Raw genomic sequence first — 22342 nt, 5'->3', positions numbered from 1 at the left:
CAACATCAAGCATCGCTCCATACACAAGCTCTCCCAGCACCCTCTAAGCCTTCCATCCGACGTAAAGGCCGTTGCCCCTTTGTCCATTGCCGTTCACGGTCCCGGCTTGCCTCGCAGTTCTTATCAGATGTGACGGATTGGTGGGATAAGCCACAGTCGGCACTGGTTAGAGGCACCCTTGCCTGCCACGAGTTTGGCATGAACCGTCCACCTTTCTGGTCAGCAGGATAGGAGAGAGACCGGCAGGGACAGGTGCCGTACCACCAAAAGCCGAAGAAGAGCTCGTCGACTGGAACGGCAAACTGTTTGCGCAATCCTATCCATGTGCTATGCCATCCTCTGATGACCCATCTTAGCCCACCCTTTCTTGCCAATCCAACCCCCACATAGTTCGGGAGCGGGATGTCGTGATCTGGGGTAGAGGACGTACTGCCTTGAAGGGACTGTCGGAAGCTTATAAGTAGGAGGGTGATGTCGCGTGTGCTGGAAAGACGGATCCTAACTCTATCCAAAGCAGTTCGAGACTTGAGAGTCTGAGATTGTTTCACCATATACACTTCACAGACACAATGGCCCCCTCCGCTGTGGAAACTGAGACCACCACGGTCCCCAACATCGGCACTTTGAAGCTCAACGCCACCACGGGTCCGTACAAGGAGATTGCCACAACCAAGTTCGATAAGGATGCTGAAGCCGGCCTGAAGGGCCACAAAGCCGCCAAGGTATGCCGTCGATACAGCGTTGGACTTCATGTCTGGCCTTCGCATTGCTGACCTTCCCATCTCCTAGTACCCGCACTACCTCCCAACTTGGAACCCCAACGACAAGTACCCCCCACTCCAGCCGTTTGAGCATTACGAGCACGGCAAAGACGCGGACCCATCCTTCCCCAACCTTCTCCCTGAGAGCACAGCCGTCACCCACCTCACCCCAACCATTGGCACCGAAGTCAAGGGCATCCAGCTCTCCACCCTCAGCGACGCCGGCAAAGACGAGCTCGCCCGCTTCGTTGCCGAGCGCAAGGTCGTCGCCTTCCGCGACCAAGACTTCCGCGATCTGTCCATCGAGCAAGCCCTCGAGTTCGGCGGTTATTTCGGCAGACACCACATCCACCCCACCAGCGGCGCGCCAGAAGGCTACCCCGAGATCCACCTCGTCCACCGCGGCGCAGGCGACAACTCAGTCGACAAGTTCTTCGCCAACCGCACCTCGTCCGTAGCCTGGCACTCCGACGTCTCCTACGAGGCCCAGCCTCCTGGAACCACCTTCCTGTACATTTTCGACAAGCCCGAATCTGGCGGCGATACCCTCTTCGTCAACGCCGCCGAGGCCTACAACCGTCTCTCGCCTGCCTTCCAGGAGCGTCTTCACGGCCTCAAGGCCACCCACTCTGCCCACGAGCAGGCCAATGCTTCGGCCTTGAGGGGCGGCATCGTCCGCCGCGAGCCCGTGATCCACGAGCACCCCATCATCAGAACCCACCCCGTCACAGGCGAGAAGGCCATCTACGTCAATCCTCAGTGTAAGCATCCCCGTCTCTTTGCATTATTGTTTGCAACATCCGCTGATGGTGTTCGTGTCCAGTCACCCGTGACATCGTCGGCCTCAAGAAGGAGGAGTCCGACGTCCTCCTCAAGTTCCTCTACGACCATCTCGCCTACGGCGCCGACTTCCAAGCCCGTGTCAAGTGGGAGGAAGGCACCGTTGTCGTTTGGGACAACAGAGTTACCCAGCACTCGGCGCTGATCGACTGGAAGAATGCCCAGCGGAGACATCTGGCGAGACTGACGCCCCAGGCGGAAAGGCCGTTTGAGACTCCTTATAAGGGTTGAAGAAGCAACAAGGCGGGTCATGCTGTAACATCTTTGTCGTTTCTTTTTTCTTGTGTATGGGTAGCGTGCATATCAATCTCAGACTGAAGTTGAGTCATCTTTCAATCAATCGTAGCAACAGGTTCTCACTCAGACAAATGGAATATCGTCAAGGGCTGCTTCCTGAGTTTCGGATTTGATTCCTGGCTGTGCTCTGGATTCTCGGCGCCGTCTTTGTTCTAGTCTTCTAGCACGAATACGAGAAAGGAAATCGTTGTCGTCATCGTCGTCGTCCTGTTGCTTTGTATCTTGAGTTGCCTGTCTTTGGGACTGCTCTGGCGGACGTGATATCGCTCTTGATGGCTCAATGGTAGCAGCGCGGGATCTTGCTCTGGGCTGCGGAGCAGGAAAGTCAGCGAATGATGTTTCCTGAGCTGCTGTCATTTCGCGCTTGATGGATGGCCGTGTCGACGTTCGCCTGATTGGCCAAGGTGCTTGGCTGTCTAGATCATCAGAGTCTGGGGTTGGCTCTCGCTTGATCGGGACCGAGAAGGTTGACTCTGCCCTCCTCAAACCAGGAGGAGCCATGCGTCCACTTGAAGGGCTTGTTTCCCGGAGGCTTGAGCCCTGGAGCAGGGATGAAACCGAAGTCAGCGGTACAGCTTGCTTACGCGGGCTGTCCATTAGTCCCTGGAGGGAATTCGGATTCGGCTGCTTTCGTGACGGTGCTTCCTCATCATCGGTATCACTTGTTGTCTGAGGGGATAGTCCCTTCAGCTGAGTGATTCCCTTTCGTCGTTTCGATGCAATGTTGAGCGCAGCATGGCGGCTCTTGACCATTTCGGTCATCTCGCCAGTGACGGGGCGTGAGATGTTCGAGATGGTATCAGCATTCTGGGATCTGGCGAGGCCTTTCAAACGCTGGTATTCTGCCGCGTGAAGATGGCGTGTAAACTCGCCGGCCACTGCGAGGAATTCATCCTCTACCATGCGATAACGGTCGTCATGGTCGACACCTTCAATCATGAGCCTGGTCGGCATAATTAGCGGTTTGTTTGTAGAGCAACGCAGGGCCCGAGACTTACTCCTCACTTGGCGGTTCTGGCGGTGGCGATGTTGAGGGTGAACGACCTCTGCGACCAGCGCTGGGTCTAGGAGCGTTGAATCTTTCATGCGACGATCTCGGGTTTGGCGCGGCTGTCGAAGGCCTTGAGGGGCGATTGGAAGGAGCCGGACTGCGAGTTGATGTTGGGTTGGGACTCTGTCTGGTTTCCACCGATGTCTGTCCATCTTGATTGATCTTCCACGGGAGTTGACGAGGCATGGCGCTTGTCACTGAGCGTCTTTAGGCCGTCTGGTGTTCTTCACACCTTCAGGAGCGAGGTTGAGTCGGAGGTTGGGTGTCGCGTTATCTATTTCAAGAATAAGTCTAGCAAAATGGAAAAAGGCGCTATGTGATTTGGTCAGAATATGATTAAAAGCCTGTGTTTTCTGCAAACAATGTGAGCTGTTTGTTATCTTTTACATGCCTAGTCATTTCAAGAAAAGATGGAGAGAAAGGGGAAAATGAGAGATGCGTGGGTTAAGACACCAGTGCTGAGTCAGCAAGCAGCCAACACCGGACCACTGGGGGTGTGCCGCAAAGAGACCAAGATATATGTATAATGCATGCGAAGAATAACTCACCTGTTCAATATCTTAGATCCAGGCAATTTCTTGAATCACAGGAACTGCTTCTAGATCAATCACCCCGACACAAGTCTCTTACAGCTCGCCGAGCCTTCCAAAGACCACCTTTGAGGGTTCGGGTTATGGCTGCTCTCATTGTCTATGACGTGTTCCATCGACTGAACTCTATGATTCAGGTTTCAAACAAATACAGATAGATTCCTTTGAGCAGGATTTCTATTGTTGTTGCATGTCTAATCTATACTTGCTCCCATTGTCTACCCAGCTCACCTTTTGGTTCCGTGTAAAACAAAGGGGAATTGGGATTGTCATGGGTTGGGTTCCTCAGCCAAACCAAGCCTCAGTACGGGGGTAACATTACACAGAATCAACGGGTTCTGTCTTCGGGAGCACCATCACACGTGGAGCGTTGCATGGTAGAATCTCCAATAGGGTATCTGAAGTGAGTGACGAGTGCAACAGCCCAGCGTCTGGTTTGGTGCCGGGCATCGACGAGGCTTTTATTCTGGCTCTAGGCTCCAAGTTGAGCGACTTTCATCCCGTTAGAAAGTCGCAGAGAAGATATGGACGGGATCAAAATGGCAGGAGCAGGCAAGGTTGACTGCTTTCACCGGGCAAGTGGTTGTCGGTTGTGGCAGTGGCCACAACATGGAAACGGTAAGTACACAATAGTTGCTCCTGCCCGACCTGACTGGGCGGTTCCGTCTGAAAAGTGCCTCCAGGCAGTCACACGGCAGCAGAGTGCAAACTTCGATAAGGTAACCCGGTGTTTCCAACCAACAACGGCGGGGCCTGTCACTGCTTTCCTCTGTCCTGCAGTCACGTCATCCATCACCAACCAACACAAAGAAGGCAAGAATGGGGGACTCGGACGACGACATCAACATCTCCCACGGCACCTGCTACTGGGGTCCTGATGAAGAAACACACTCGGATTTTATACCTTGTGGCAATGCTGCTTTTGGACACGTCCAGTGCTGTGGGAAGGCTGGTTTCTGCTTTGCTGAGGGCCACGCTTGCTTTAGCTATGGTGGAAGCCTCACCTACATGGCGGGCTGCACCGACAGCACATACGAGGACTCGAGCTGCCCCGATAAGAAGATTTATTCAGACCAGCCATGGATGGGAATGGTTTTCTGCAATACGACCGTCGATGAGGATGGCAGAGGTCTGTGGTATGTTTACACTGTAGCCAACTTCATGGTAGGGCCCTTCTTACTGACCATTCGAAGGGTTGGGTGTGCAGAAAAAGGGAAGCCTAAAGCCCTCCGCAACAAAGAGCAGGAATCTGATGATCTTTGCTTGTGCAGTGCCGAGGCGAGCCCTGCCATCGAATCCCGTATCGTCTTGACGGCAAAAAACCAAATCGGCAATCGCTTCGCAAGTCTCCCATTGAACCTGGGGGATTCTATACAGTGGATAGACAGCTTTACTCCAACAGGAACCAGAACAACCGAGGAGGTAACCATTACCACTTCTGACTCGTTGTTGACCACTACCACGTCTGACTTGTCGTCGGCGACTTCTTCCAACACCGATACCGATTTGGCCTTTGCCTCATATGCAACGACAACCAATGAATTCCAGGCCGTCCCTTCAGCCACTGAAACACCTGTTGTCGCCGCGCCCTTCAGAGGTCTTGGAACTGCAGAGAAGGTCGGCGTTGCTTTCGGAGCGGTTGCGGGCTTAATGCTAATTTTGGGCGCCTTGTTTGCCATTCGTACTCTCCGCCATCGAAGGCACGTTAATGATTCGGCTTCTGGAGCGGATCACGGGGAGCATGCTAATTGGGAGAAGGGTGAGGGAGCGGCCGCGTTGGCTACAGAAACGTCACCAGTGGTCGGCGAGCTATCTACGGAGAGTAAGGCGCGCCCTGAGACTCTGAGATCAGAGCTCGCAGCCAGCTCGCCCACGTCTCCACACTATTCACGTCTATCTGAATTGTCAGACCATGGCATGGGGAGACCTGCCATGCATCACCAGCCCTATACAGCAAGCATGTCACCGCCATATCCTTACCCCCCAGTATTCTCTTCACAGGGCTATCCAGCCCAAGGCAACTACGCCACAAACTTTCCCCAGCATGGCTACTCTGCCCACTACACCCACCAAGGTTATCCGGCATTCGTCAGCACAGAGTTGGAGCCACACTCAACTCACTTCGGTCATGACACGGGTCAAGAGGACAACATAGGTAGCCAAAGACCGCAGCACAGTGCTATGGAGTTGCCGAGCTAGAGGTGCTCGGTTGCTGGTACAGTGGTACTTCTTATACGTGTGAGATGGATAGAGGAGGAAACAGTGCATGGTGAACCAACACCATTAGCAGCAAAGTCGGGATTTACCAACTACCTCTATTCACGTATCTTACAAATCTTGTCTTTTTGCATCGGTGTATGCAGCTGTATAAATGCAATACGGGAAGCACTGCTGGTCCACAGTGAGATGCAGTGCATATGCCAAATAAAATTCATGTCAGGGGTTGAAAAAACAGTTCTCACTAGCTAAGGGCAGTCAAGATGCCTCCAAGATATCCAAATTCAAACAATGTCAACCAACACCTAAGTCTTACGCTCGCAATAACTTCCAAGCGTACGCAAACGGTACATTAGCCAACATTACACGGTACAGCTTAACCATGACCTGAACACTATCCCCGGTCACATCTCACTAAACAACCTGCCCGACGGCTTCTTGGCATCGGCGAGGAAGCCCTGACCACATTGATTCCATGTCGATGCTTTCTACCATCCCCTGAGAGGACAACAAGGTTCAGGTCGTTGGCGAGCGCCGCGCCTGGAAGATCAGCGTAGGCCATGATGGCCTTGAAGGTTGGAGCGTTTGCGTCCACACCGTTCCTATCATTTTCTACAGCAGCGAGGTTGAGGATTGGAAACGGCTCTTCTGGTCTCTTCGGAAATGGAGCCAATCCCGTAGCCTCCCGTTCCTGGGATATCGGGTTCGATCATGGCGATGGTTTCCGCGACGTTGACACGCCCCTGATCTGGCGTTGGCAGTGTTGTTTCGGGTGCCTCGCCAGCCAACATACCTACTTACATAGTCTTTCCAGAAGAGAGAGACTCCACCTACATAGTTCTCGTATTCCCGGTTGCAAATATTTCCATTGCATCAGTGGTCGCAGTAGATAGTTCGGGAAAACACCTCTGGCTTAAGCCATGTGCCTGTGGCTGACACAAGTATAGCTTAGCTCGGGTTGGGGAAGCGCCGGAGTAAACAGCCACGTCACCGTCCGCTCCAACAACGCAGTCTTCGGACTTGATCCCTTCGAGTCCGACTTTGACGTCGCTAACTTTGTCGCCACCATCGCCAGCCACACCTCCGAGACCTCGACCTCGGTCCTCTCGCCGTTTTCCGTCAACGTGACCGAGACATACACCATCTCGGCGACATTTTGCCGCCCCGGGCACGAGAAACCGGATCCAAAGGGTAAAAATACGGCGGTGATTTGGAACACATGGGCTAAACTTTGACCGGACGTATGTGCTTGGATCCTTTTTCATTGTGAAATGGTTACTATCCCCAGCCAGCTGCTGACCAAGGACTACTCTATCTTTTACTATGACCGGTTGGGTGTGGGGAAGTCGGAACAAGGATTGGGTTATGTTGCGCAGCTATCGAACCAAGTGGCCATATTGACCGAGTTGGCAAAGCTGGTCAAGGGCGGGCATTATGTCGGTGGTACCGGGCGGCCTTCGAAAACTGTGCTTGTTGGGCATGGTTTTGGAAGCGCGATCTCATCCGAGGTCGTGAGGAAGAACAGGAAGCTGGTTGATGGGGTTGTTTTGACTGGTAGGCTCCGTCCGAAGACTGCGTTTTCTCTATACGAGGAGATGGGGGGTTGACAGATTGGATTGGCGGAACACCACAGGCTTCAGTTACAACTCGACTCATCTGAACGGGCTGGAGTTCCTTGAGGCGGCTGGCGTCCGGATCGTTGCCCACCAGAAACCGGGTAAAGGGAGGCAACTCGATACGGTATGTGCCCGCGAAAGTGCTTCCATGGCTCTTCGGGATGGTTTGACTGCAAGATGGTTGGTGGCACGACCTTAGCAGAACCAGGATGTTCACACCACTAGCAATACGGTGTGCATCGCTCAAGTAGTTCAAGGCTTGGTTGAAACTGTGACGACATGGCGCTCCTGCAGTCCAGGCAGTGTGCGCAGTTGAATATATTAAAATATTGAGATTAACCGACCGGATTTCCACAGATACTCTCAGGGAAATATGATTTCCCTTACTGTGTGGCAGAGTGAGTCAGTTTCTTTTTACCATAGAACTCCAGCGATTAACAGGTAGAAAACAGTTGCGATGGTGTCTTTGGAAAACCCCGGGCCAGTATTTTCTCAAAAGCGAAGGCATTCAAGGCCATAAGCTTGCCCTGAACGGGGCATGGCATCAACTTCCGCACGACTGCTGCCAAGTCATTTGAGAAGATTACCAGCTTTCTGGCATCCAGTGGTCTTTGAAATATACCTGGTCCAGGACAGGCGACTGGTGATTGGAAAAGGCACGGCAGGGCTGTCATACCTCCAAAGGTCGTTCAGAAGCAATCGGAGCCGATATAGGAGGATATTTGGAGGGTTCTGGACACAGATAGCGTAGTATTGAGTAACTACGTCAAAATGACAGTGTTGTTAAACCGACACGCGTGCGGACTATGGTTCGGTGGCATTTGCCTGCTACACAACGGTGGCATTCTTTCAAAATGATAAGCTGCCGATATCCGAGGTCGAATGGGGGAGTCCGAGCTGCGTCATCAGCGTGTGTGTTGTGAATGTGGAGGGTCGATCATTTACATGCGTATTTTAAGGAATGGTCTAGGCGGTCCCGTGGAACAAATCCTACTGTTCGATGATGTGAGGCGGCAGTGTGGTGATCATGTTGCGGAGTGCGGCGGGTTGCAGTTGCCGGAGCTATTGATCAAGCATGACGTCTGCTGATTTTGGTTGGATATGCTTGTTATATAATGCCAAGCTTCCAAAAGTTTTACATCAAACAAATCAAAATCCCAGGACGAATAGCTCAGGGGTAGAGCAACCGGCTGCAGTCCGGTAGGTCACGTGTTCAAATCACGTTTCGTCCTATCCTTTTGCCCACATTTTCAATATCCAGTGACTTACAGTAGATATACCTTTTGTTCATTGGCACTTTTTCATCATAGACAAAATGTTTGTCTGGGAATCACTTGATTGACATTCAAAAACAACTGGCTTTTTATGTATGCAATGACAGATGTGGGGGACGGGAGGCTACATTATGACCGTGCTTCTGCGCACTGTGCTCCCGGCGTGTTGGCGCCGCATTGTGGGGCATATCTCCCAGTGGTCGAAGCCCAATCCAACATCCCACCAAAACTGCGGATGCGGGCTTCCCTTCTCTTCTCCAATTTTTGCTTTCATCGGCAGCTTTCAAACTGCAATAATCTCCCTCCAAAGCTTTGTTTGTATCTTTGAGGCTAGGAGTGTCTGCTAGGGTGCTGACAGTAACAAGTGCCTTTGCTTGCTTCCTTCTCGAGCATGAAGCGTGCGGCCTCGAAAATGCGGCCAATAGTCGGGCAGCCAACACCATCCAACCAACAATCCAGAGTGATTCGAGAGCGGTGATCCGAGTACCCCCGCTGCAGAACGAGTCCTCGATAATACCATCTGCGGTTGGTTCCATGGCTCTGGTCTTGCAGGATTGTCCATGAAGCCACGCAGTATCCGCACACAGCCTCCATGAATCCTGCCCTACCCGGGAACTGGCACCACTGAGCGGTGAGGAGCTATTCCGAGTGGTCTTGAATCTCGGTATTTCGGAAATGTCCAGATCTCGGTTGCTTTATGTCAGGTGTGTGCAGTAAGTAATGAGAGATACGTCTGATCGTCAGCAGCCCAAGCCGGCACTGCCGCACTTGTTCGCTTCGCTCGTGCTGTTGGCCTCTGGGCTTTTGTGGGCGGATTCATCCCATGTTTGTTCCTCGCCCTCTCGGAAAAATCCCACGACTGGCCAGGTTCCCCCCCTTCCATATCCTGCCAGACCCATGAGTTATTCCCAGCCTGCAGTGCGACCAGCATTTGCACCTTCTGTTCCACAAGCCCTGTTCTTGGCAGTTGATGGCTTCCCGCCAAAGTCGTCTTCAGCGTGGTGAGACAAGAGTTGACCCTGTCTGCCACCCATGCTCCTCTTATATACCGGGACTCGTGAACTGACGTGCACCCGAGTACCCCTGGGTGTTTTATTTCTTCACAAAATCTCAAGTCTGGGAAGCAGTAATCTGTGCATCGGGTGTCGGGCCTCCTTGTTCACCCACGCACTTACACACGCCATCATCACCGCAAACCTAGCAAACCCATCCCGCCTTGCCACCCGAATGCAATAGGAATAGCACGTTTGCAGCTTTTGCTGAGAGAAGCGATGGCCTCTCACACACTTCAATACGGTCAGCAGCAATCGACAAATGCCGACTATCATGGCCTCCAACAACAGGACCCTACCTTGTCAGACCCTATTGCGCCGACTCCCGGAATGACCTCTTCCCCAGCATCCCCTCCCCTTCCTCGACGTGTAACCTTTTTCCAGAGAACAGGAAGGAATGGGTCGTTAGCAGGCATTGGGCTGGGTATAAATCAACAAGGCGGGACGACAGACTCCGGCCGAGTTCGACAAGCCTCCCCTTTTGGCAGTCCCCCATATGATGAGACCAAAACACCTCATGGTCTTCACCAAAACGAGTATTACGCCGGAACACCCGACACGGCCGGCTTCTATTCTCAATATCAGAACAGAGACCTGTCCCCGGATGGCCCAGAAAAGCCACTGCTACGACCACCACGTTGGTCATGGAGCTGGCTCAACGCACCATGGGTGATGTATGCCGCCTTGTTTCTTGGCATCGTCTTTGCAGGCTCCCATCATGCCTTCTACGTCAGCTTGAACGGGAAGCCAGCGGATGACCAGTTGAAGATGATGAGGTTCGGCGGCTTCCTTTCGTATGCTTCTAAAGCATCCCTCTTCGCTGCCGTTTTCTTTGCGTACCGGCAACAGGTCTGGGTGACAGTGAGAAGGCGCCATTTGAGGCTCAAGACCGTCGACGGAATCTTCGCCATCAGCCAAGACTTGACAGGCTTGTTCAACACCGAGATCTGGAGGAAAAGCAAGGTGGTGATTTTCCTTGCCGTTATTATGTGGTAAGCCGCTCTTCAAAATCCATGTGTGTAAGATTCAACTGACCGTGTGCCACCCTGAGAAAGGCTGTTTCCCCTCGTCGTCATCTTGACTCCTTCCTCTCTCACTGTCGAGCTTCGAGAAGAAGCAAAGCAGGCCGAGTGTAGCACTGTGCGGACACTCAATTTCGACACCGAACGCAAAAAGAACTGGCGGCTGGCTGATCGACTCTATGGCTACCCCGGTTTCTCGCTCTCACTTTGGAATTGCACACTGACCAACTCGTCGGAGGTCTTCGAGCCCTACAACCAGACTTTCTACGACTACTGGGATGGCATTAGCCAGCCTGCTGATTTGGTGACAAAGCAAACCGCCTACTCCGGAAATGTCGTGCCTCGAGAAAATGTGGCTCTTGACACTTGCGGAAGGGGGTGGAATTGCAGTTATGTTATCACCTTTGAGGCACCAGGTTACAAGTGTGATGAACTAGGTCGAGGCCTGAATATGGATAACAAAGCCCTTCGAGATCGAGGAGCACCTTTTGATTCCTCTGATCTGATCCCAAAAGGAGATTATGCCTACATTGCCGATGTTATGGCTGGCGAATACGCCAGACCACAGGTTGACACACTGGAAGGGGGCGTGCCCGTTAAAAAGCCATTTCCGAGACATTTGGGTGCCCTCCGCACAGAGCCTGTCCTTTGGATAGGACACTCGGTTCGCACAAGGCCAAACGACGCTCTGCCGCCATCCAAAAAGGACAACGTTGATTTCCAGTCCGGGTACGAACCAGTCATATTTCGATGTGAACACTACGTAACCCGGTATACTGTTCAGTTTAATCATACTTTCTCCTCCCAGTCGACTAAAGTCATCCAAAAACAGCACTTGAAGCCCATCATCGATACCAAACTGGAGACTGTTAACAGCACTCTTGCGGATGGCACCAATGACACTACGACTGCCCAGCCAAAGAACAATTATATTCTTCCCTATCCGGACTACGAGCTCTACCGGCTATCAGCCGCGTACCATTCCCTAGGTCTGGGTTTTCGGCAGTTTCTAAAAGGCAAGATTCATTACATCCCGTTCCCGAATCCGACCACAGATGCTACCCAGACTCGGCTCATCGACAAGGCTACTTTTCTCGCCGTTCCGAACCTCATGGACGCTGTTCAGGAGTTTTACGAAAACATCACCCTCTCGCTGCTCTCCAACCCGCAATTCATGATAGTATCATGGGCTGCGGAACCCCAGACCCGCTCCGGCGTGACAGCTTCCGAATCACCTGAAGACGACACCAGTCCGAAATACCCCTGCGTGAAAACCCGCATCGCAAACTCGTACCTGTATGTCCAGCGCGATCTGTGGATAGCCTATTCGATTGCCATCTTGGCTACCATCATCTGCGTCGGCTTGGGAACCGCGGCCCTGGCGCAGAACAACTACCATGTCAGGGATGTCAAAGTCTCCTCTGTTATAGCAGCGACCAGAGCCCCTTGCCTGGAGGAACTGCCGTGGAAGACAAGCAAATGGGGCGAGGTGCCGTGGGAGATCAAGGAGACCAGGCTGGGGTATGGAGTTATCTCTGATCGGGAGAGCGTCGGCACGCCACGGATTGGGATAGGGTTGTCGAACAGGCCAACTACGGCCAGTTCGACCGGGGCCTCAACTGTTGGGAATGGGAGGGTGTATTATGGGTTTGCGCCGCCAGAGGTGCTTGAGAGGACGAGAAGAGAAACGTTTGGCCCTGAAAGGGGGAGGCCGAAGAGTAGCCCATTTTCGTTCAAGATTTGGGAGCATTCTTAGTTTGCTGGTTTGCTTTCTTTCTGTTTTCCATTTTTTTATCAGGGTTGATCATAGCGAGGTGGCATTTGGTTCATATCATGGTTGACATCATGGAAGGAAGGTGCTGATTAATGGTTGGAGGAATCGACAAGTTGACGGTGCTGGGTTACATAGGTACCTTATGCAAAGAGAACGTCTAAGAGAAAGCATCCTCGTCGAACTGTGAAGTTTTGAGGTAATCAACACGATGGGCTGGCCCGATTTCGTATTTTAAAAAGATGCATTCGGACCAATTCGCCGCGCATGGAGGAACTCGCTGTATGCACACAAGCCCACGCCCGTTTTCGTGGGTCGTACAGTCCGACAGTGATAGATACACATTTCACTATCGAAATGCAAGCTACGACAGGTGCCAACACCTGCAAATCTTCCGTAGTATAGTGGTCAGTATGTGAGCTTGTCAGCTTCAATTGTCAACGCTCGAGACCCGGGTTCAATTCCCGGCGGGAGAGACCATAACCATCATTTTTGTTACCCACCTCAGGCTGGGTGGGTATCAGGGTGGAGACTTTTTGGCCCCTGAGCCCCTGAGGATAGAACTGTCTATTTTATACACACAATTCCGAACTTTTACTTTAGCTATTTCTTACTTTGGCTATTTGAATAACCACACCTGAAGTTAACAAGGGCTCATTGCTCTAGCTTCATCCGGTCAGTCCCCTGTGATGGGGGCGAACGACCCTGCTACCTGCGCCGCACCGAGTATCACTTGAACAAGGGTCAAGACCAAAATCATGCTACCGAATCTGTGTTATACCGGTCGATGTTAGCACGTAATCCAAAAACTCTGTTCCCTGCATGATTCAGGTTTGACGTACAGAAAAGTCCAGTACTGCACTGTATCCCTTCTATCCCTAAATATCACCCAAAAGCTCCACGGCAAAACAGTTGACATTTGGGCGCTGGGGGTGGTCTTGAATATTTGTCTTTGTGGTTACCTCCCGTATCTGAGGATCTCATGAGTAAGGACTTTCCCTACGACTTGAATCAACAGATTTTGGGTGATCGCTTTGAGTATCAGTCACCGTATTGGGATCCAATCAGTGACCCAGCCTGTAAGTCTTGACTTTCGTGATTTGTGCCCTCAGCAGACTAACGGCTTTCGTGGATCTGATTGACTCTATCTTGATTGTCGATCCTGAAAAGAGATTTACGATAAGACAATGCCTGGCTCATCCATGGCTTGCCAGTTCCAGCAAATCATTACCGCCACCAAATCGGCAAAACACTCCTGTTGTGCCTAAAAAAGTTAGTGTGGTGCAAAGCCATGGAGGACTTGGGACGGTATTCGGAAGACTTCGGACGATCCTAAAAGAGCGCAAAAACGAGTCATCCGCGACGTTTCAGTTTTCTCCCACCGGTTCCATTCACCAAGATACTCTTAGTTTGGAGTCTCAAACCAAACAGAAAGAACGAGAATATAAAGCAAAATGCGCTTGAGATTCCTGAGGCCCTAGGGTCTACCAAAGCCAAGAGACGGACTCCCGAGCCCGAATTATATGCAGGCAAGGTCAAGAAAAGCCGGTCCAGGAGACAATCCAAGACCATGGTAGAGATGGTGGACCACTTGAGTCTACAGCAGCTGCCGGATGCACTGCAAGAAGATCTTGAGCTTAGCAAAAGGACCCCGATAACGCCTGCTGGACATGCACACTTCCAAATACTGTAACTGACCCCGACTCGGGGTCAGTACCCCTGTCGGTGGACAAGGTTCCCGTCGTCATCCCAGTTCGGTTCCATCATCCGCTTTTACCCCTGATGTCTCAACCTCCAGATCCGCATTCCATCGTCATCTCACCAATCAGGCCGCTGGCAAATGAGACTGTCGAGGAGATTCTAAACTTGTTCACCCACGCTATTGGCATTTATCATCTCATCAATCACCAGCTGCAGGTCATTGTCCCAGAGGACTTTGACTACCAGAAGGAGCTGCACAAGTACCCTGCTGAGTTTGGGGGACTCAAAGTCAGCTTCATCCGAGAGTCTTTCTACCCAACTGCTGGCAGAGCAGAGTCAACACCAGTACACCTGACAGGGGGATCTTCAACAACTACAATCGGATGCCAGCCATCCACAGCCAACCAATTCAATGCAGCAACCGATGTGGTAGGTTGGCCTCTGACACTGTCCTTCAAAGCGGCGTTTGGGAGTACTGTACGGATTTCTTCCAGTGAAAGCAAATCCAAAGACCGGCTTGAAGGGAAGCTTGAGGTCCTTGGGATTCCCGAAGCAGACCAGACTAAAAGATACATCACCGTATCAACTCATACACTTGCCATGACGGCGGTAACGGCCAAATCAGGTGTAGCAACACCTGATTGGGCCTCCAACATCCGAATTGCTTCTGCAAAACACGGTCATAAGGTAAGAGCAAGCATATCTTTAGACTGCGCATCTGAAAAACTTCAAGGCATTGGCTAACCTTGGAATATGTACCTACCTACTTAGCTGGGGAAAGTTACAAGGGTCTTTGACCCTTCTCCTCAGCAAACCTTCCCCTCGGGCTTCACCCACGATATCAGTTTGGTGGATACCATCGGCTGGACTGCATTGAAACCAGCAGCTAACTCACCCAAGCCGAAGTTGTCACTCCAATGGCTGTCACAAGACGAATGGTCAGGAATCAAGTACAGCTCAAGCAAGCTCGCTCTCTTGGACGACAGCTTGATTGAAGATGAAGCCAAGAGCATTGGAGTAGTAGATAGTCGATGTCAGGTACGTACGTCCCTTTATCTAAGATACCAAGTACCTGATACTTGCCTCCATCACTGGGTATCCAACTCTGGCTACACAGATGGTCGGCCAAGGCATCTTCCGCGTCCACCAACAGAGCAGGCCCAGCTGATCTTTCAGAAACCTCTTGTCTAGAGCTCCCGCTGATCCAAGCGAAGACCCAACCACTTGGAAAAACCTGGTTGCCAGATCGATCTTCTATCGAGTTCGGGCAACCTGGCAACACTAGAGTGTTTGGTCAAAGCGGAACACCAGTTCGTGTGGTAGAGGACATGCCAGACAAGACCGGGAAAATAGCCAAGGTGGCTGGGTTTTCTTCCTTTGTGCAGGTGGCATCTGACGTGCAAAGATATGATCTTGAGGGTCAAAAGCTGTACAAGAGGCTGGAAGAGGGCCGAGTGGCGTTCTATGGGGCATTTCAGGTTCCGCCAGAGCTGAGGGATGGATATCGGATTGCATGATAACTATATTAGGGTCGATCCATGATTCATGTGCTGTCTCGTTACTGCAAATCATAAACATTTACCAGAAAAACATGTGTAAAAGCCAACCTTACTGACATAAAACCCCTGCTTACTTACCCACTCCAAGCCGAATACATAGCAACTACATAAACGAATTACCGCCATCACCAAAACACCAGACCCTTCTCCCCCACAGCCAGTTCTTTTCCCCTTTCATTCTCTCCTAATATCCGCCTTTACTTCTCCTATTCCTGTGTAACCAATTCCCCCCCCCTCCTCCCCTCTTAATTCCCTCCTTGATATCCACTCCTAGTTCTCCTCCTCTCCTTCTCCCAAAAGTATCTTCTTCGCCTCTCTATAGGCCTCCAGCCGGGTCGAATAATCCGGACCCTTGGGGTTCGCAATACAAGTCCTACGGATCTTGCACTCATCCCTGTCACATCCCTCGCAAAACGCGCCCTTGCCGTTCCAGCCATTGCTGTCCTTCATCTTGATCTTCTCGAGGTCGGACTTGAAGAACTGGGTGGACATTTCCACCAGAGGGCAACGCGGCTTCCGGGGAGTGCCGGCCGGCTTCCAGTCTGAATCGCACGAGCGGAGCATCATGATGGGAGACTGATACCCGCAGGGGTAGAGTCGGGTGATGTATTGGCACATCTTTGATGGGGTTGATGCTCGTCTTTGGCGTGGGTTGAGTAGGTAGTTGCGGGGATTAGCTGAGGTGTGGCAGATATTATGCGTCGGTTGGTACTGGAATGAGGATTTTGGTATTGTGATGGGATTTTGGTGGTGTGGTGAGGTTGTGGTCTTGTGGTGAGCACTCTGAAATGCCAGGCTTGTTTCTCCAGTGTACCAGTGTGATGTGTGGCGTGGGGAAAAAGAAAAAGGGTCTTGAGAAAAGAGGATGGTTATATAGGGCTTAGGAAAAAGAGCTGGTTATATAAAGTTGTGGGAGTGCTTCCAGCTTTGCGGTCTGGTGACTTTTATGCTCTCACATCTACAAAAGCAATTTCCACTTAAGGTTATGCCACCCGAGATAGAGGATTGCGGTCACCCAGAACGATGACTCTTCGAAGCAAAACTCTATCTGAATGGCTATAATCAAGCTTCCGCGACCTTGAATGCCTGGCACATGCTCTTATCTTGAGGTGACTGTACGACACTACCTCACCCTTCCACTTCTGATCCCCCTCGTCATGTCCAAGTAAGCACTCAGCTTCCCCTTCACCTGCCCTTTACCCCATGCCCAACTATACTTCTCCATGAACATCTCGATTCTCCTATCCATCTCATCCATCTTCCTCTCCTTCCACTTTTCATCGACTTCCTCTCCCCCCACACACTTTATCTGTTCCTCCAGCTCAATTTCAACGACGCCCCACCCGAAGCTAGTATTGTCTCTCACAACCATAAAGTCGCCATCCACTCTCCACCCTTCTCGGTAGGTTGTAAAGTCAGCCATCTTGTTCAGCCCGAAATTGGCTGTGGCTTGCGCCTCCACTCTGGTGATAGCCTCGACAGCCTTTTGAATATCAGATTCTATCCGTAACTCTTCGAATCTTGTGTTTGCCCGTCCTCTCCTGACTGATGGGTTGACCTTGGCCTGCCACACACCATTTCTCTGCCGAACCCAGAGACCGTGGGAGCTCAAGGTATCATTGTTGTCGTAGTAAACATCGTGGAAGATTTTGAACGGAAGAGGATCAACAGAAATGAAGGCGGGGTTGGACCAGAGCGAAGGGTCGCTCAGAGTGGGAATGGCGAGGCATGGGACTTTCCGTTCGACTTCTAGGTTGATGGTCTTGAGGCGGTTGGCAAATTCGGGAGCGGTGGAGAGGTATCGCGAGGGAAGATGCTTGAGGGGAAGTCGAAAAGGCATGTGGCACGGCAGTTTGATGGATAGTCGTGATGGATAATCGGTGCCGTATGGTGAAGATTTCAAGCGGGCTAAAATGGATGTAGATAACATAGGTAAAGTGAAGGCCCGAGGTGAAAAACCAAGAGGATGAATGGCGCCAGCAACAAAAACTGGAAAACACTTGGGTTGAATCTTGACAAGAGTGAAGGCTGGCAGCAACAAAAGGTGGAACGATCAGATTTGTCAAGAAGGAGCGATCTGGCCTTGGTGCTGGGTGAGGCCTACAGCACTGTGCCAATTCTTGCACAACTGATTTCAACAATCGTCCATGAATTTGATGTGTAAATCAGAACCTGGTATTCCCTAGCCTATAATCATACACTCAGCACCCTCAGTCATTCCCGCACTTAAAAACTGTAAATCTGATCAGGCTTGTAGCCCAGCTCGTGGAGAACGCCAGTTTTGTTGGCAAACGGGCCTTTGCCCCCCTTCAATGCCTTTTCCATCGCCGGCGGCCCACAAATCATGACCTTGATGCTCTTGTTCTTCGCCTCATTGGCGCCCAGTCCGAGTTCCTCAAGTACTTTCCCGTTCACATATCCCTTGCGATACGTCGAGCCGGCCTCTGGCTGGGAAACAACATACTCGGCTCTAAATCTCCCTGGGTACTTTGACTGCAGTTCGGCAAACTCCTTCTTGAGGAATATATCCCTGTCACCGTTAACACCCCAAACGAGAGTGATCCTGGTATTGTCCTCGGGGTTGGCCAAGATGCCCTGGATGAGCTGGTACATGGGCGTGATGCCAGCGCCACCGGCAATCAGAGCGACATGATCGTGCTTGTTGGGCTGCCAGACATATTCGGGTATCCGAAGGCAGGAGATGATGTCGCCAGGCTTGAGGGAGTGCAAGTATCCGCTTTGTTTTCCGTCGGGGTAGAGCTTGACCGTCAACTCGACAAACCCGGGCTCGTCCAGAGGGTTGGTGGGTGTGTAAGGCCGGATCACGGGAGTCCACCGGCCGTTCGTAGGGGGAAAAGAGACAGTCAAGAGAGCGGAGCTGAGGGTAAGGCCGCTCGACTGATTCGGATCTGGAAGCTCAAAGCGGAGCTTCTTGGTGTTGTGGTTGACGACCTCGGAGCTGTGCAGCTTGAGGGTGCGGAATCCGAAGCCGCTGAAGTATGGCTTTGTGGTGTCGCTGCTGGCACCCGTGGCCGACGTGGCGGGAGCTGCAGTGGCACCGCTTCTCATGTACACATAGGCGCCAATGCCAACAGCGGCGGCTGCGAAAGCGACCTGGGTCGTCATTACTTCGGCGCGTCTAGGTGTTGAGAAGGGTTGACGGAGAAGCCTGGTGTTTTGGGCAAAAAAGGGCCGGAATAGGTTGTTGATGGGGGGCATGTTGAAGGGCAAGTCGATCTGATGGTGGTTTGATTAAATAAGACCTCTGGGACTGTCAGTTGCCCTGGAGCTGGTCCGGAACACCGAGACCAGAGAATAGACGATCACTGTTTTGGGCCCGTCAAGTTCTCTCTGGCTAATATATTTAGGGCGCACGTTTCGGAGTCGGTGTTTGGGGAAGTCCAGTTGCTGCAACCGGCGATACGGTTACTTTTATGACCCAGGTACCTACCTAGCCGCATCCCTCTACTTCCTCTATCCTTTGAGCCCCAGATCGGATCCGACAACAGTCACTCGTGTCCGACCTGACTGGCGATACTGCCGTTGGTCAGCCTGCAGCGGGACATCAGAATGCCGACACCGACTCTGTCGGCTCGCTCTTGACCACTCGCCCGACGTTGAATTCCCTGCCAGGCTTACACGTCATTGGCTCGCTCGCTCGTGGGGCATTGATAAAACGAAGTAGTACAGATTTGCGAGCTACATTCGGACATATATCTCAAGGACTGGGTCATTGAAGCTCATGATGTGAAGTGAAATGTGGAGAACAGGAAGGTGGACGCTGTGGATCTCCGGGTCCCCTGCCCGCTAGCGTGACCCCACCACCAATCGGCGACTATCTTGGCATAGGCTTAGCAACGCTTTTCATCTCTCGAGATCCAACGTCGATCCAAACTCGAAATGTCACAAGACAGCCGATATTGCACAGTTATTTGCCTCTCATACTTCAAGTATGGAGTGTTGTAATCCTGGATTCTCTTCATTATCTGGCTTACTTCTTATACCGTTCAGCGGCAAATCGAATGCCTCCCCACCGCTGCTTTCCTCCCTGCTCCCGGTCCTTCTACTTGGCTTCCACCGTCGCGAAAACCATCCGCACCCAAGGCCCCTGCGCGTCGTTTTGCCCCTCTTCGGGGTCATAAACAGGTGTGCGGCTTGCGTGGCCTGTTTCGTTCTTCCAGGAACAACATTCAACGCAGCGCGATTCATGATCGGGTTCTTCTGGAAAGCGACGGAGCTTTGGCAGCTCGTGTGATGTGTGATGGCGTTCCGCCCAAGAGTTCGCAAACCGATGTCATCAAGTGATGCTGTTCGCCTTCATAGGCAGAACGTATATTCGTTTTGGAATTCCTCTTCCCCATGACATTTCTGAATGCAGGGACTTTCACTTCGTTTCCTTCTTCCTTTTCCAGTTGTCACTCGTTATCCCTACGGGATCAATAGGACCCTTACATACCCCTTGAATACTCGTCCAGTGACGTCATGTCGCAAATATCGAATGACCGTCTTGGAGAGGATCCAGAGAAGCAAACCCACGCGGATTCCGACCAAACTGACCCCGAAGCGTCTGCTCCAGACCGACCAGATACCAGCCATGACGAGATAACCGGCGCTGTTCCGCCCAGCAAGACAGTCGCACCCGCTCGCCAATTCTCCACAACCGACGCTCCTCCAACAGACAAGGTCGAGCTGAAGGAGGAAGATGCATGGAAAGAGTTGGGATTTTGTTTCCCAACGAGGAAGAAATGGACCATCCTCACCATCATTTTTCTGGTGCAGACCTCCATGAACTTCAACACCTCGCTTTACTCGAATGGAATCGACGGGATATCGCAGGAGTTTGGGGTCAGCGCCCAGGCAGCTCGTGCTGGAGCTGCAGTTTTCCTCATCACTTACGCCTTCGGGTGCGAGCTTTGGGCACCATGGTCGGAAGAATTCGGACGAAAGCCTATCCTCCAGCTATCCCTCGGGCTGGTCAATATCTGGTGTCTTCCGGTTGCCCTGGCACCAAACTTTGCCTCCCTCATGGTCGGTCGTGCGCTAGGAGGTTTATCTTCCGCTGGCGGAAGTGTGACCTTGGGAATGATTGCAGACATCTTCGAACCGAATGAGCAACAGTGCGCCGTCGCCTACATTGTGTTTTCCTCTGTCGGCGGCTCTATCCTGGGGCCTATCATTGGCGGGTTTGCTGAAGAATATCTGCCCTGGAGATGGACCATTTGGATTCAGCTAATCTTCGGCGTGTTTGTTCAACTTCTGCATCTCATCTTTGTGCCAGAAACTAGAACGACCATCCTGCTGGACAGGATTGCTCAGAAACGTCGCAAGTCTGGACAGTCGCCCAACCTCTACGGGCCCAACGAGATCGAGCCTTTCTGGCAGCGCTTTACCTTCAAGGAGCTAATCTGGACATGGGTGCGCCCATTCCGGATGTTTCTTACTGAGCCTATCGTTCTCACGCTGTCCTTGCTCTCTGGATTCTCGGACGCCCTGATCTTCATGCAGATCCAATCATTTGTGCTGGTCTACAGACAATGGGGGTTTTCGGCTGTGGACATCGGGCTGGCGTTTGTTCCTATTGGCATTGGTTACATCATTGCCTGGATCTCGTTTATCCCAGCCATCCGACGAAACAGAAAGGAAAGAGCACTCAAGCCTGGCGATGAACACGCCCAGTATGAATCGAGGTTGTGGTGGCTGCTCTATACGGCACCATGCCTGCCACTTGGTCTAGTCATATTTGCCTGGACATCTGGAGGCCCGCCGGTGCACTGGATCGGAACCATGGTCGGATCTGCCATCATTGGCATTGCCAACTACTCCATATACATGGCCACGATTGATGCAAGTTGCACATTGCTTTGTCCCACATTCCAAGATGCTGACTACACTACAGTACATGATCTGCGCGTACGGGCCGTATTCAGCTTCGGCGACGGGCGGGAATGGTTGGTCCCGGGACTTCCTGGCAGGCGTTCTCACAGTACCGGCGACGCCCTTCTACACAAATATCGGAGGTTCGAAACACCTAGAGATTGCGAGCACCATCCTGTTCTGCATCTCCCTTTTCCTTGTCTGCGCCGTCTACGCCATCTACTACTACGGACCAGAGCTCCGGAAACGATCGCCATTTGCAGAGAACCTGGCTTCCAAGGTGACAAGCGAGGACCATGGGACGCCTCATCGTCGTATTTCGGGACTTCCAAGTAGCGAGATAGGATATTCAGGGTTTTGGCATCGACATGAGCACGGGGCTCAACATATCGGCGCAACGATATGTGCATGAGGGCAAAGGAGGATGGGTGTGTATGAGATGATGACCGAGACGTATTTAGCATGGCTGGTTTAATACCGTAGTCAATGTGTAATCTTAATTATTATTCCCACTGATGTTCTACAGAGTATGATCACTGTACGGATAAGGGGAAGATGTGCACGTCGTTGTGTTACCTTCAACCTGCACAAGTTTGGCAGCCGTAGTGTCTCCACAAGCGATGCTGCTCGGGACCCACTTAATTTTTGATGGTCGGTCGCGGGGTCCCAGCTCTGGTCCAACTTTTTTTCTGCCGACACGTTCCAACCAAAACCTTC

The 22342-nt window shown here is 51.9% G+C and overlaps 9 protein-coding genes across 9 annotated transcripts, besides 2 other annotated features; 5 read left to right on the top strand and 4 right to left on the bottom strand.

The window, feature by feature from the left end:
- Positions 1-569: 569 nt before the first annotated feature.
- PODANS_3_1470 (uncharacterized protein) lies at positions 570-1832 on the top strand (the record flags this gene model as incomplete). Its single annotated transcript, XM_001903382.1, has 3 exons — positions 570-722; positions 790-1522; positions 1585-1832. 3 exons carry the CDS (start codon positions 570-572, stop codon positions 1830-1832), a joined length of 1134 nt encoding a protein of 377 aa, XP_001903417.1.
- Positions 1833-1961: 129 nt separating this feature from the next.
- PODANS_3_1460 (uncharacterized protein) lies at positions 1962-3101 on the bottom strand (the record flags this gene model as incomplete). The annotated part of the gene is made up of 1 exon (XM_001903381.1): positions 1962-3101. One exon carries the CDS (start codon positions 3099-3101, stop codon positions 1962-1964), a length of 1140 nt encoding a protein of 379 aa, XP_001903416.1.
- A 1257-nt stretch (positions 3102-4358) lies between these two features.
- On the top strand, positions 4359-5738 carry PODANS_3_1450 (uncharacterized protein; the record flags this gene model as incomplete). Its single annotated transcript, XM_001903380.1, has 1 exon — positions 4359-5738. The coding sequence occupies one exon, from the start codon at positions 4359-4361 to the stop codon at positions 5736-5738; it is 1380 nt and encodes a 459-aa protein (XP_001903415.1).
- A 2794-nt stretch (positions 5739-8532) lies between these two features.
- Positions 8533-8604, top strand: a tRNA (tRNA-Cys).
- A 1175-nt stretch (positions 8605-9779) lies between these two features.
- Positions 9780-12476, top strand: PODANS_3_1440 (uncharacterized protein; the record flags this gene model as incomplete). The annotated part of the gene is made up of 2 exons (XM_001903379.1): positions 9780-10690; positions 10754-12476. Coding segments are annotated over 2 exons (2634 nt in total), but the record flags the coding sequence as incomplete, so codon positions are not given.
- A 405-nt stretch (positions 12477-12881) lies between these two features.
- Positions 12882-12967, top strand: a tRNA (tRNA-Asp).
- A 1306-nt stretch (positions 12968-14273) lies between these two features.
- Positions 14274-15709, top strand: PODANS_3_1436 (uncharacterized protein; the record flags this gene model as incomplete). The annotated part of the gene is made up of 3 exons (XM_001903378.1): positions 14274-14879; positions 14964-15230; positions 15386-15709. The coding sequence occupies 3 exons, from the start codon at positions 14274-14276 to the stop codon at positions 15707-15709; spliced, it is 1197 nt and encodes a 398-aa protein (XP_001903413.1).
- A 312-nt stretch (positions 15710-16021) lies between these two features.
- PODANS_3_1433 (uncharacterized protein) lies at positions 16022-16369 on the bottom strand (the record flags this gene model as incomplete). Its single annotated transcript, XM_001903377.1, has 1 exon — positions 16022-16369. One exon carries the CDS (start codon positions 16367-16369, stop codon positions 16022-16024), a length of 348 nt encoding a protein of 115 aa, XP_001903412.1.
- A 505-nt stretch (positions 16370-16874) lies between these two features.
- On the bottom strand, positions 16875-17681 carry PODANS_3_1430 (uncharacterized protein; the record flags this gene model as incomplete). The annotated part of the gene is made up of 1 exon (XM_001903376.1): positions 16875-17681. The coding sequence occupies one exon, from the start codon at positions 17679-17681 to the stop codon at positions 16875-16877; it is 807 nt and encodes a 268-aa protein (XP_001903411.1).
- A 296-nt stretch (positions 17682-17977) lies between these two features.
- Positions 17978-18970, bottom strand: PODANS_3_1420 (uncharacterized protein; the record flags this gene model as incomplete). Its single annotated transcript, XM_001903375.1, has 1 exon — positions 17978-18970. The coding sequence occupies one exon, from the start codon at positions 18968-18970 to the stop codon at positions 17978-17980; it is 993 nt and encodes a 330-aa protein (XP_001903410.1).
- A 1263-nt stretch (positions 18971-20233) lies between these two features.
- PODANS_3_1410 (uncharacterized protein) lies at positions 20234-21961 on the top strand (the record flags this gene model as incomplete). The annotated part of the gene is made up of 1 exon (XM_001903374.1): positions 20234-21961. One exon carries the CDS (start codon positions 20234-20236, stop codon positions 21959-21961), a length of 1728 nt encoding a protein of 575 aa, XP_001903409.1.
- Between the last annotated feature and the right edge of the window lie 381 nt (positions 21962-22342).

Source organism: Podospora anserina, chromosome 3, assembly GCF_000226545.1.
Source record: "Podospora anserina S mat+ genomic DNA chromosome 3, supercontig 1".
NCBI classification, from domain to species: Eukaryota; Fungi; Ascomycota; class Sordariomycetes; order Sordariales; family Podosporaceae; genus Podospora; species Podospora anserina.
This window is presented reverse-complemented; position numbering and strand designations above follow the sequence as displayed.